The 13,984-nt window shown below is 45.6% G+C and overlaps 1 protein-coding gene across 1 annotated transcript; it reads right to left on the bottom strand.

The window, feature by feature from the left end:
• Positions 1 to 9,693: 9,693 nt before the first annotated feature.
• Positions 9,694 to 13,734, bottom strand: LOC125536610 (NADH-ubiquinone oxidoreductase chain 2-like). Its single transcript, XM_048699854.1, has 2 exons — positions 13,434 to 13,734; positions 9,694 to 11,028 (listed from the first exon to the last, which is right to left on the bottom strand). The coding sequence occupies exons 1-2, from the start codon at positions 13,585 to 13,587 to the stop codon at positions 10,433 to 10,435; spliced, it is 750 nt and encodes a 249-aa protein (XP_048555811.1). The 5' UTR covers positions 13,588 to 13,734; the 3' UTR covers positions 9,694 to 10,432.
• Between the last annotated feature and the right edge of the window lie 250 nt (positions 13,735 to 13,984).

Genomic DNA, 13,984 nt, shown 5'->3' with positions numbered 1-13,984 from the left:
ATAACTATCCGATTGCAACATGATTTCAACAAAACGAAGAAAGTATCGGAAATACCACTATCTAGTACATCTAATCTGCTCCCTCAAGTGTGAAACACAAAGGTGCTCCGAAATGAACAAGTAATACGTATGGATGATCGTCGAAAGCAAAATCTAATGCGGACGCTTACGAACATACTCCAAAATTAGCTCTCCAAAGCAAGGAAAAATGGCAAAGCCAGAAAAGTTCTCCAGGAAATCACACTAACTGTTTTTCTGCATAGACTCGTATGATTATGAATCAAAAGCAAAACATCCTCGAAAACCACGAATCGAGGCGCGCATGTGCCCCCAAAAAAATATAAGAACAAACATTTTTGAACGTGGGAACACAAAACTTTTCCAAGTACACACAGCCTACGCAGCATTGATCCGACGCCAAAAAAATGAACCAGGAGCGCTCGCTCTGCCACAAAATCCAAACCCAAACGCATCAAAACAGCATGCGAAATGCACCATACGTATCCCCGCGAAAACGAATGCACGTACAGAGGTAAGCGACTCGGGGGCGCTCGGGCTCGATCTCGGCGGCGACGCGCAGGATGGGCGCGATGCTGCTGAGCGTGGACGGGACGACCTCGTTGTCGAACACCTCCATGGAGAAGGTCGCCATGCCCAGGTGGGAGGGGAGGCAGGTGTAGAAATAGAGGTCCGGCCTTGCGTGCCCGTGGCTATTTATACGTCGATCCAACGGCCAAGATCAGCTGCTTCTCGGGAAAGGGAACCACGGGGGAGACCGGAGGCGTCGGTGTGGTGGAAATGCTGAGCTTCGCTGCTTGGTGAGGGGTTTCTCTGTCTGGACGGTGGGGCGAGCGTCGTGGCTGGCCGCTGGAACACTTCGCTGCCTTTTTATCACCTTAAAATTCGCTTACACACTAGGAAATGTTCTGCTGACAGCAGTGCCCCACAACGTTCAGCTTCGAAGAGGGTCTGTTTTTCTGTATAGAAAAGATTACAAGGTTCACACCTTTTGCTTTCTGCCGTTTCTCGGGCCCAGTGTCAGTGAGATGCAAGAATGACGTGTGAGTTAGTGGGGGTGCTTGCTGGTAGGAAATATTCAGGCCCTTTTCACCCGCGACGCGATACCGGAGTTATACGGTGTCCGGCTGGACTTTTGTCCTCTTTCGCTATAAACACTACAACAATAGAAGCACCCTTCTAGAGATAAGAATAGCAAATGTTTTGAGGCACTGATGGAAGCATGCCAAGGTGAAGTTGACGATCTCTTTAGCGTTTATCCTTCTCTTCATCTTGCCCTATGTGCTCATGCTGCGAGTGCCGCAGGATGATTTAGTTCTGATCGAGTGCTTGACCCCTTGAGGAGGGCATATTCTTCAGCATCTCTCTTGTCGGATCGTATCCCCGTGACCACGTCGTCAAAGAGACAGTCTTTCTTTGGTTTGGCCCACCGATTTACCTCGTTGGTGACACTCTTCTGAGCCCCTAGATTCGCCGAAGTATGAGATCCTGAATGCATCCTTTTTCTTTCCACTTCATCTTGGGAATCTGGAATGGTTGTTTATGGCTGGGTGTGACAGATCAGACTTCGTTTAGAATCAGACCTTCTATCTATCTATCTAGCTGTATTGCCACTCCAACGGTTCTTTTTTTTGATTATGCCCCGTATCTCTCTGAGCCTATTTGATCTATTTGCTATATCCAAGTTCGAGTGTGAAGTTCGCTCCGGTTGAAGTGTATGGCTTCCTAATTCCTGCTTCGTCCTCCTATGAATGCACTATTATAGAAGGTTGGCCCGTCACCGTATACCATCGTAAGATGAACTGGAAATTAGTAGTTTCAACCAGTTACACAAAATAGGCAAGTTGAGGTTTGTTTAGCGTGTGTTGTGTTGCCTCCAACTATAATGAGGCCCTTTGACTTGAGGTACGATCTTACCTCTTAACGCGCTTTCCTGCTAGAAGAAGTGAGGGTGATGTCCAATGACCTGTTGAAGAAGCTTGCTGTGTAGATAGGTATCCGTTTCGTGAACCTAATGTAGAACCTGTAAACTAAAGACTTGAGTCCCGGAACCGCAGCCATTCCAAAAAGCTATCAATCTGATTTGAAATACCAAGGTTCGAAGACCTCTGGGGCATATCAAAGTACTTTCACTTGCCCCACAACAAGAATTTCTAGGGTATGTGAGTGGTGTCGGACGCTATAGGGGTTTGTGTATTCACATCAGGAGAAGAAAGAGGCTCTCATTGCTGCTGGGATAAGACAAAACCTTCTTCCTTGATCCATGGCGTCACCGCTGCTATATTAAAAGAGTAATTCTATTGGCTGGCTATGATTCCTGCAAATAAGTCTTGGGGTCATTCCGGGCTGATGCTTCCTAATTCTTCCTAGCTTTTGCTCCATTCATCACTATGGGGAACCACATATATAAGCATTGGGAGATCGATCTAATTGCAAAAGAAATGGGAAGCAAAGTGTTGGTTATCTAGCAAGTATAGAGATGATGCAGTATCTTCATTGGCGAGACAAGCAAAGAAGTAGATTCAAAAAAGCAAAGTCAAGCAAGAAGCAACATTGGTGACTTTATTGAGTCTTGTCCTAGTTGATCTGGAAATGCTCGAAGAAGCCTTTGACTCATCCAATGCTTAATTGGTTGTCCTAATTTCTTTCTTGGAAACATGTACGAAATGAAAGACTTATGTGAATAAGATAAGATCCAATTCTATGAGAACATTCACAATTGATCGATTGCTCACAAGCTACCTGCTTATAGGCGGGGCATCAGTTGTAACAAACAGGGGAGTGTATTTCCCACTCCCCTGTTGGTTAAAGCAGACTCGTATGCTTCGTAGTAAAAACCTTCCTTTACCGCAGGCAAGCTCTCCTCTGTCTCTGTATGCTTGGGTGAATGCCATAAGCGGATTTATTCTTTTTTTATGGAAAACAGTTTGAAAGGGTCGACATAGCCTATCTTTGACCAGCTACCTCATATGAGATTGAAATAGAGAATAGAATGGAGTAGGAACACGAATAACTTATATGTAATCTAATATTCTTTTATTTGAATACTAGGAATCGCACCTGAATTCCATCAATCATTCGGTTAGAAGTCCTCTATTTCATCCTTGATGTTTCAATCGAAGGAGATACTCTATTTCACAATCTATCCATCTAGATTCCTCTTTTTAAAGAAAGTCTTTCCTGGATCCTGAAAAAACAAGAAAGAACAGAATGAGAACTAAGAGTTCTTTCAGTCGAGCAGTTGAGGGAACGAGTAAGATATGTTTGTCAGTCTACTATTCTTTCGGGAAGGAATTGAGCCTCAATCATCATACGCAAAGAAAGAAATCCTTCGGTAGCGAGAACATTCAGAGTTAGTAGTTGAGTAAGTATAGATTCACTCCGATTACCAAACAGGCGACTTTACAACTTAGGGAGCAGTAGGCCTTGTGTTTGTGGTGAAGGTACTGGAATCTTTTCAATATGAAAATAGGTGGTATCCAAAAGGACAAAAACAACAACTAGGGATCTGGTGGACTACTGTCATGAGTCACAAGGCATTGGTAGACTGACTCACTCAGATGTTTGGCTATTTAACCTAAGAAGTATGTCTGGATGGATGACTTCACAGTCCAAGATGGTAATATCGATTGTTCATCTAATTCACCAACGTGACCAACCACAATGAATGTCTTTAACCGCCTTATCAAACTTGGATTGCAGCCTTTTCTATCTCTGTATAAAGTCAGTCAGTCCCAGTGTTGGGCAGAGCCCATTGTCAAAAGATCGTTTTGCTAGGATGCTTGCTTGAATCTAGCTACTTCCAAAAAAGGCATTTTTCACTCTATACGGTATGGCTACAAACCGAATGAAGAAGTCAGAAGCAGTTCATCGCCTATGGGAGCTTGCTGATAGTAAGGAAGCCATAATCTTTCTATCGGATTGCCTATTTGTCTATCTGTCTGGTGAAGAGAGAATGTAAGATACTCTCAATAGGGCAAGCACCCAATACCTCGTAGAGTCCAAAGCTCCAGCTCAAAGAGTTCAGGAAGACCAACCATCCACACTTGATTAGATACTGTGCACTTCACCAGAACATGGTCTATGTCCTCCACTACCCCTTCACAAACATAAAAAAAACACTGAGACAACGGGAGCAAATTCCTTGAGACAAGAAGTTCGTTCTCTGCACGGAAGTCTATTCCAATAAGCTTTCCACCAAAAAAACGGAATGCAGGGAATGACCTTAAGCTTCCATACGCAAGAGAAATGAAGACCACCTTCCTCATTAAATGGCTGGCAGACCTCCCTGTATACTTCCTTCATCCTAATCGTCAGAGTGAACAGAAGACCCCCATGTCAAAGTATCAGAACAGATGCTTCTAGGAATTGGTACAGCTGAAATTTCTCGCACCACCTCATCAGGGAGAAAAAAAGCTAATAAACTAAGATGCCAATCCCTATTAGGAATGAGATAGTGGGAGAGAGACAAACCTTCCAACAGCTCTGACATGTTCATAGGAATAGGCCTTCTATTCAATGCAGTCCCACCGAGCCAAGGGTCTTATAACAATCGCACCGAATTACCATCTAAAATCTGCCACTGGAAGTTCTCTTTAATAGAATGACCGGCTTTACATATCTCCTTATTAATAGGAAATGAATGGGCAGCAACATACAACCCATCCCAAGAACCCTCAAACCTCCCTGGAGAACACGGCTCCACAACGTATTTGGTAGCGGATCCACTTTTCCTTATCTGTTAACGTATACCTTTCCTCTGCCTATGAGCTAGCTAAAGATCCATCGTTATCCTTTCCGGCAATGGAGGCGGAATCAATGGTCATGTCAGGTTTCAGATTCAAAGAGAGATGTCAAGCAAGCGCCGAATCTGAGTACTCAACTTGCCCGACCCGCCTCTTCCACTAGACCTCGTCTTTCAAAGAGCAGCAGCCCTGCAAGCCTAATAGAACCTTGTTTCCCTATTACTTACTTTTGCTTTGAGCGTCGCACTCCAGCGGCTTTCTTTCCTATGGCTTGGATGGGGGTCCTCAACAAGATCTATATCGGTGTCATTATTTACTTATTTAGACGATAGATGATGATAGAGAGCAGACTGGCTCTGAGGAAGAATATCTTAAGTAGTTGAATCCGCTCCGCTAGGTTAAATTGTATGATCTGAATGTAGGAGGACTGCTGCTGGTGACACAATTTCTTTTTGGTCTGAAGAATGAACTCAGAGCTGCAGTGGAAGTGCAGGTGCCTAACTCAATTAGTGAAGCTGCATCTTTTGCTCAATCAAGTGCAGGAAGGAGTTTTGGAGAGAGGCAGGCACTACATGAACAAGAAGGACAGTAAATAGAATTATAAGTCGGCTGCCCCGCAGCAGCAAGGCTATGTCTCAGTCAAAGTTCGACAAGGGGCAAAACAGTTGCTGTCCTAATAGAAGTTCATGTCGATCCAGCCAAGCCAGTGCCATCATTAGAAAGTCCGGCCATTTTAGTTTCAGCCAGTTCAAGTTAGGGCAAGGAGGAAAGGAAGAGAGTAATGCAAGGATGTAAAGAATGAGGCGCTACAACAGACTGGCCCGCAGGCTTCCAACCTGACACCGCTTTGCTACTTTTCGAAAGAGGAAGAGAAGTTGCTTGTACGAGACTGCGCCTCCCGGCTGGAAACTCCAATGGCATTTTCGGTAAATGAAAGCAAAGCGAAGCTTTACGACCAAGGAGAGATAAGCATATTTTATGAATGATAGAAGGAGTGCTCCCCGAGCACAGGCTCGCTTGGAAGGATAGAGCGCCGCAAGACAAGATGGCATATTGAAGGGAAGGTTATGAAAATAATTCTGGTCTCTCGAACGCCTGGCATACTAATACGAGCTGCATACTTGAATACTAGTGACATATTGGAGGAAAGGAGATTATTGGAATACTAGAGGGAGTTACGCCCATAAGAACTGCTGGCTGTAAACGCGACTTGCTCTGCTCCTCCTAAAACCCTTTTCGATAGTAAGATAGATATAGATCTAAAGGGCCTAGAAGGGCAAGCATGTACCGAATAATACACATACTCTGTCTAGATAGACGATTTCTTCTTTCATTTCCACTCAAATAAAAGCACTTTCTTTCAAGCTTATTTGCTTGAAAAAGAGCAAAGCAATTCCAACATAAACTGACACTTTAGGATCCTCTAAGCCTTTCTATAGACCCGTAAGGTACTAAAAACGAAAAACTAGCACTACTAACACAGGCTGAAGAGGATGACCTCGAAAAAGAATACAATTAAAGATGTGGCCTTCCCTCCAAGCACATATATGGATATGGAGCACTCTTTTCCACCCTAAAAAAGAATAGCCAGAGATGGCTTTCTTTCCGTATCAATAGGTAGCCTTCCTTACCTATGGCTACTTTCAAATGAAAAGGTCAAAAAAGAACTTGATGTAATAGGCTCACTTCATTAATGCTTTCAAACTCGATTGTAAACTATTCCCACCTAAAAGATAAGCTTACTACTTCAAATAGGTAGATGGAAAGAAAGCCATATTTTCCATCTTATTTATATATTCCATTCCAGCCATTGACAACAACTCACTCTTTTCGAACTGCACTTTGAAAGCCAAACCCAAGAAAGACCATATCAACTACTCTCCAAATAGCAGGATAAATCACGAAATTCAAATGGAAGACAGAAAGAGAAGGCAATTCAAACCTAATGGCCAAACGAATCCAAGACAGAAATACTTATAGCCAGAAAAGAATAACAAGAGAACGAAAACAACTCCATATTCTACTGGCCTGCCTCTCTGATCTACTATCCAACTGCCATGGAAGCACCACTGTTCACCCTAGGCTCACATTCTGGCACTTCGTTCGCTGTGTACTCAAAGGACTTGCTTGTCTTTTGACTCGGGCAAAAACCGCAGGAGTGATTTGACTCGTAATTATACAAACAAATGACCCAGCTGGCCTTCTCCTATCCGGGGAATCATCGGGACATGCTTCACTTAAAGTGATTATACCACATAGTTTAGGGAAGCGAAACCATAGTTCGGGTTAGTTCACGCTAGATTATCGAAGCTTGTAACACCTGTTAGAACACATTAGGAAAGCGCAAAAGATTTCTATTTGGAGTTCGCTCGTTTAGTTGCTCGATCGCTGCCATCCGCATTGGGCTAATTCAAATCCTATGCTCCATGCTCTTGTGGGTTTGCTCCATTTGAACTTGTCCACACTGGCATAACCAGTATCTCCCCGGAACTAAGAGGCATGGATACCCATCTTTATCGATTCAAAGAAATGAATAAGTATCCGCGAGGCGGGGAATACGGGCCCGGTAGAGATAGGGATGATCGGCAAGCGCTACGAGCGGGGCCGATGTTTCGTGTTGTGGGTGGCCATCGGATTGTTCAGCGTGCCCATGCGGATCCCTACCAATGTCCTAGACTACAAGTTCGACAAACTTCCGGCTTGGGTCAGGATACAAAGTTACCCGGGATGGGCTTGCCCTCTGGATCACGCTGGGTCCTTGCTTGTTCCAACGTCATGCTAGGAATGTATCACGTGCCCATGCAAACCAAAGGAAAGCAGATACAACTATTACAGATCCTAGTCCTATTTCCCATCAGAACATAAGGGAGTGGGCTTCCTTTGTAACAGCTCTGTTCTGGTCGTGGCTCACCTCACTGGACCAACGCTTCTGGTCGGAAGTTGGTCGATCGCCTGGTCGGCAACCGGCACAACACCCTTGCCAGTGGGATTTCTATTGGTTTTCGTACTATGCGCAATGAAAGTTTCCAAAAAAGGAGAGCTCTAAAAACAGCGTTCTATGGGGAGAATGTGATTTTTGTATACTTTGACCCCATACTGGCATGAAACTGATCGGAAAAAGGACCTCAAAAACACCCATTTATTAGGGGAATGTGAAAATTGATGGTTTTCGCCCATACTGGCATGAAACTTTCTCTTTTACTGAGCTCAAAAACAGGCAGAGGGAGATCAGAAAAAGTGTCAAATCCAATAGAACAGAGAACGATGGCCCAAACAGAACAGCTTACTTCCTCTATCCGAGTTGGCAATCAATATCAAGATCAGAGCGCGAGAGCAATGAAACAACAAGTCCACCGTCCCTTCACCAGCCAAAGAAAGGAGAAGACTAAGCAGCTCAATAGGGTCTCGAGTACGACTATAGTACCAAAGCTTGGTGCTTCTACCAGTCAAGCAATTACCACGGGTGGATATTCAATAGAAAGCCTACTTGAGTAGGTCAAACAGCGGGGATCTCTCAGTTCCAATGGCTGGATCTCAGAATCGCGTAGATGTGTAGAAGTAATGGGCAAACGCACCTAAGTTAGAGATTTCAACTACTACGGTAGTGATGGGGTGCCTGTTTACCTAAGTAGGCCTAGTTCTTTCTATAATGAGCATTCGCGTCCGGGGACTTTGATCCAACTTCAGCCGATGGGGAAACGGCAAGGGATGCACCGGTATCTGGACACGTGATGGACCCAGTAGTAAATATTCCTTTGTGGAAGGCTTTGGTTATACCTGGGTGGCAAAGCGAAGTTTCTGGTGGGTAGGTGTCTAAAACAACCCTCTGCAAGGAAGCACGCCCGTATCAATCCTTTAATCGGAGACTAGACTAGCGTTAGGAAGGACAAAGGAGACTGACAGAATTTACATCAGAAAAAGGACTTTTTGAAGTTTGAGTGAGGATAATTCTCTTAAATTTCGGAGATCGGCTGAAAAAACGCGGAATTGTCTTCGCCTTTGTAAGAGAAAATGTCCAGTAAAGCCTATCTCGCTTTTAGCCTTCATGGTGAATGGCCCACCCTTTCTTTGAACCTTGTCAATGATCGAACGAACTTACAGATATGAACTGAGTGCCATTTGATGAGTAAGATCGAACAAGGGAGAGGGATATGGAAAGGATGAAGTAATGAAAGAGGAAGTCATTGCTAGTAGTAACGACTTGTCATGATCCATTGGTTCATATAGAATCCATGTCCTAGGTCTATCAAAAAACATTCTTTTCGCTAAGCGTATATAATAAAATAGAGTGAAAGGGTCCACCCCGAAACCAAGGGGGTACTAACTAACAGCTGAGTCCTCTCCGAACCGCAGGAGATAGTTGCCCATCATACGGCTCACCAACTTCACTTGCCTCTAAGGGGGGCTCGCTCCGGGCAGGTTCGGATCACTTACTATACACGGCCCTACGAAGGGGTTAGGAGCGTTTTCAAGATGATTCTTTCTTTGTCGAGACGAAAAAGGAACCCATCTTTTCGATTGAAAAATGTGAGTCTGTTTTGCCCACTTTATCCATCCCCCTCTATCAAAATGATCAAAAAGGCATTTCAAATGCTTCTTATTCCCGTGTTTGATCTTATCCATCTCTGCCCCGCTTCCATGTGGGCAGAGACCCCTGTAGAGAATGAAGAGGAGCCAAGGATCTTACTCTCAAGAGTGCTTCGATAGGCTCCACTCTCTCCCCTGAATAAGTCAGGCTCCGTTAGCCTGGGCTGAGATGGGGATAACGAGTCGACGATTGAAGCCCCCAACGTTCTGCCAGACACTGGACAGGGGTAAGCTCTGTAAATGTGTAGAGCCAAGTGTAGTGTGGTGTAGTAGTAGGCACTTCTAGGCCCCTTCCCGGCTACTGGATCACTCCAGTGCTTCGGGTACTACGGACCCTTCTGCCATCCATTGCAGCAGAGCCGTTTCATGAGCGGGGGGGCTAAGCGCAGTTCTTTGAATCAAAGGTTTCATGAAATCGAAATCGATTCTTTTTTAGATATCTGGATAGATGGATGGATCTATCTTTCTATTCAGATATCTTTTGCAATCAGCCCCAAATCCTTGATTTGGCCAGGAAACAAAGCACTGCTTTGGGCCCAGGAAGCGAAGGGAATGAGCTCGGCTGCTTCTCCCCCACACTTCTTTATTTCTCCGTGCCCCTTCCGCATGCGCTTCGCGCGCCATTGGCGCTTTGCTCTCCTCTTATTTCTTCATTGGAGGGTTCGGATGGACTTCGCCGTTCTTTCCCAACGAAAATGGAAAGGGCTGTATCACATCGAGATGTCGATTCGTTTTCCGCCCCAAATGAGATGGGGAATTAGTCACCTCTGTCCCTTCATCTTTTTGAAAGGAATCGAGGCCCGGCCCGGCTCGCGTCGTTCCAACAACCGACGGGGAGCACCTCAGTATACGATCGCGCGCAGTAACTGGGAGTCCTATTACACCTAAGGCCAACTTCCATTCACCAAACCCAGGTTCATCTCGTGTAGTGATTGTGGACTCGTACAAGGATATGGAGTCGACGGTTGATGTATCAGACTCGACCCTGTCTTTCGTAGCATGCATTCCCATCTGTGTTGCAACTGATTCGGTAAGCTACGTGTCCGGTGCACGGAAAACTGCCTTCGGTCTCCCAACCTTACTCATGGCAACCTTCCGGCCGCCCAACGACCTATAACGCTAGTCACTACTCCCACTGGGGCTAGGAAGTAAGCCCCACAACCCAAAGCGGTGAAGAACAAATAGAATTTGCTACAAAAGCCGGCTAACGGGGGTATTCCTGCGTATGAGAACATTGTAATGGAGAAGGTCATAGCCGAAATAGGATTCGTTTTGGCTAGAGCGCCCAAATCCGCTATATATTTGACACGGGTTTGCCGTAATGCTGGAACTATGGCGAATGCATCTATCGTCATTGATGCATAAATAAATATACCAATTAGTAGTGATTGAATTCCTTCTATGGTTCCACATGAGAAACCAGTACGAATATAACCTACATGTCCAATCGAACTATGAGCTAGAGGTCTTTTGACTTTCGTTTGGGCCATGGCGGCCAGTGCTCCTAAGATCATAGAAGCAATGCTGCAGAAAAAGAAGATTTGTTGTAATGTACCCCCATAGGAAGCAACAATAGAAACACGTGACATATTTGCAGAAATGGAGATTTTAGGCACAATAGAAAGGAATGCAATCACCAGGGTGGGTGAAGCCTCATAGATATCAGGTGCCCACATATATAGAGTCAAAAGAGAGATTGAGTCCGAGGGAGAGGGGGGTTTTCTTGGGGCTCGAGAGATTGAATAGATAGGGCCCCACAAGTTGTTAATTCGCCGCTGGGGAATTCACACAAAAGGGAAGGACTTATTCTCAACGAAAAAAGTGCTCTCTGAACCGAACGTGAAAGTTGTTTTCCATCAGACGGCTGTTCACGTAACTCCACTCTCGGCTTGGATTATATATCCATTTGGTCCGCTCTCGGCCATTCCACATGCTGCCTAGCAGAGACATGGTTATATGAAGTGGATTCTCTCTTTTGTAGTAGATGACGAACTTGCTGCTTCAGTGGGCGGGTGCAGCAGCTACATGGACCCCTTTCTTTATGTTGTTGCCAGCACTTTCCGGCCGAGCCGGAATTCTTTATTAGAACGTCGGCAGGCAAAGCCCGAAGGAAGGCTGCTATCCCCTCGGCCTTCTTCCTTTTCGATGAAAAACAAATCGACATCTCAATCTCCGAAAGCGTTTTCCTTACCCAGCTAATATCCCCCCCTTCGTCGAGCCTTTCCTTTAGTGGTAAGGGATATGCACCTTATCTGAACGTCGGCAGGCATTCCGGAATTCTCCTTTTTTGGCCCCGGGTGAACATAGGCTCAAACATGATTGGAGGGGTCCTAGCTACGCCATGCGTTCAATAAAAAAAAAGCAAGCCTCTGGGAAGCTGCAGGGATTACAAAAAGAGGGTGCTTTCCTGTGTTGCACTGAAAAAAGGACAAAGGAGAAGACGCTCTTCGACTTTCTTTCTTCCTCCCGCGCCCGCCTAAGCCCGGCCCGCGTTAGAGGGGAAGATTAGCAAAGCGGAAAAAGACAGAGGGAGGGGGAGCTGCATCTTATTCTCTTCGCGAGAACTTCAGGATCGGAGAAGCATTCGGAAGGGGCGAGGCCTTCATTTCGTTGGCAGAAGCAGAAACGATCCAATCCATTCGGGGCTTCGGGGAACCCAAAAACGAACTCTGTTTACTTTTTTCATAGATAGATGATATATATAGGAATAATATATACATCCCTTTACTTTAGATGTCTATGTATCTATTTTGGAATCATCTCCCGATTCTCTTTTTTTTCTAATTCGCACTGCTCTTTCTCTCTAAATTGCATCAAAGAAAATAGAGAGAGAGAGAGCAGATGGATCCTATCCCCTATAACGAACACTCATTCCTATCTATTGATAGAAAAGAAAGATCTTCGTCACGGACTTTTTCTTTGTTCTTTTTTTTTTTAGATTGGAGGAATTCCTCATATCCAAGGCAGCTCCCCACAAACACCCCACCCATATGACTATGCCCCCTTTTGAATCGACAGTAGATTGGGCTTCATAGCTACTTTCATTCTAAAGACGAATATTAGTCAATAGGCAGGCTTCTTTCAGTAGCAAACATATTCATTTTCACCGGGCTCCGCGCACCTTTGGTACTTCTGGAGGGCAAGCAGTTTTATAGTGACTTCTTTCTTAGGGTAGGGCGACGAATACTTCCAATTCCGGAAAGGTCATTGGGTCGCCTTTGGAAGCTAAAGCGAAAGTTGTAGAAAGCCGGGAGAAAAAGCGAAAGCTTGCTCGAAACGGCCTATACCCTAACCCTCGGAAGCGAAGACGCAAAGCGTCACTTTTTTCAAAAGGAAGGAGTTTTTTCTGACTGAATCCATCCATAAAGCCGCCAAGGAAACGAAGTTCGTTCCCTTTCATCAAGTGGGTAAGGTAGGCAAACCACTTAAGCTTTGCCTTAGACTGACGGAACAAAGCTAAGAAGTAGGCTGAATGGAAAAAGGAAAGGGACAAGGGCGGTCGTCACTTGGTACGAAGGCTGCTGGTTCGGTACGGTACTAAAGGTCCTCGGACTTCCAGGCAGTTTTTCTTTTGGGCTGCTGTGAACCCTTGGATCTCGCCAATACAGCCTCCTATGGTTTTCGTTACCGAGATATCTTTTCTTCCAGGGATTTTTTGGGTAATCAGCTCCCATGCTGCAAACAGTCAAATCTAAACCTTGTCGCCTTCTTTCCTCGTGGGCAGGAAGCACACCAGCAGCGTGCGTTGCGTGATTCCACTGTGTTTTTTGCACTTGACTGGGTGGACAGTTGACTGGAAGATAACTTCGATTCGCCCGGCCAGCAGGCGGGCGGCGTGCTTATCTTGTGTGACAACACTACAGAGCGAGTAGCTCTTCTAGTCGGGCAGCTGTGTGACAACACTCCTGAGAAAGCGGCACTTTTGTGTAACATGCTATGGTCTCAACGCCCTTATGAGGTAGTGATGAGTTTCACGTGCTCTAAGCCCGGCCCGCGCGCAGTTAGGAGGATTGGCTGCTATCTGAGCGGTACCACCCACCCTACCCTACTACCTATAGGGGGCCGTCCGTCCTACAGCCGCCCGAAAAGGAACTGCAGTAATCTTGAATAGGAATCCTACAGCGATAAAAAGAATCCCCATAAAAATACCACTAGATCGAGCACCAGTGATTTCGTATCCGGTCAAAATCTTGGCTAATTGATCGAAGTGGGTAGCTCCAGTAGACCCATAGATCATGGAACAAATAGGGTGGGTAGGCCCAACCACCACACTACACGTATAGACGCGAACCCCCCTCCTTACCGTACGTGCGACTCTCACCGCATACGGCTCGCACAAAGACTCCAAAATCCATCCCGAGCTTTTTATTCCACCTCTCCTCTCCTCTCCAATCCTCGATCAAACTAGCCTTCCCCAGCAAGAAAACGTATCCGCTTTAGCAACAAAGCGCTCATCCCTTGCCTGTTCTTGAGCGCGCAAGGCGCTCAAGACGGTGATTCTTGCTTAAAAAAGGGCTAAAGCACTCCAGCTTCGAAGCTGGAGTTTGCAACTTCAAAACTACAGGTTTTAGCCCTCCTGCTGGGTGGGCGCTTCCTTCGTCTATCGTATGTCTCGCTTGGCTTCGTCCCGAACC

The sequence above is a fragment of the Triticum urartu genome, chromosome 2 (assembly GCF_003073215.2).
Source record: "Triticum urartu cultivar G1812 chromosome 2, Tu2.1, whole genome shotgun sequence".
Taxonomy (NCBI): Eukaryota; Viridiplantae; Streptophyta; class Magnoliopsida; order Poales; family Poaceae; genus Triticum; species Triticum urartu.
Note: the sequence above shows the minus strand (reverse complement) of the source record. Positions and strands in the feature narration are given on the sequence as shown.

What these genes read in the sequence shown, in the direction of transcription:
- LOC125536610 (XM_048699854.1), bottom strand. Translation starts at nt 13,587, where the DNA reads ATGATCTATGGGTCTACTGGAGCTACCCACTTCGATCAATTAGCCAAG. An exon ending in GATTACTGCAGTTCCTTTTC is followed by an intron (nt 11,029 to 13,433) that starts GGGCGGCTGTAG and finishes TTTTGACTCTAT; the next exon opens with ATATGTGGGCACCTGATATC.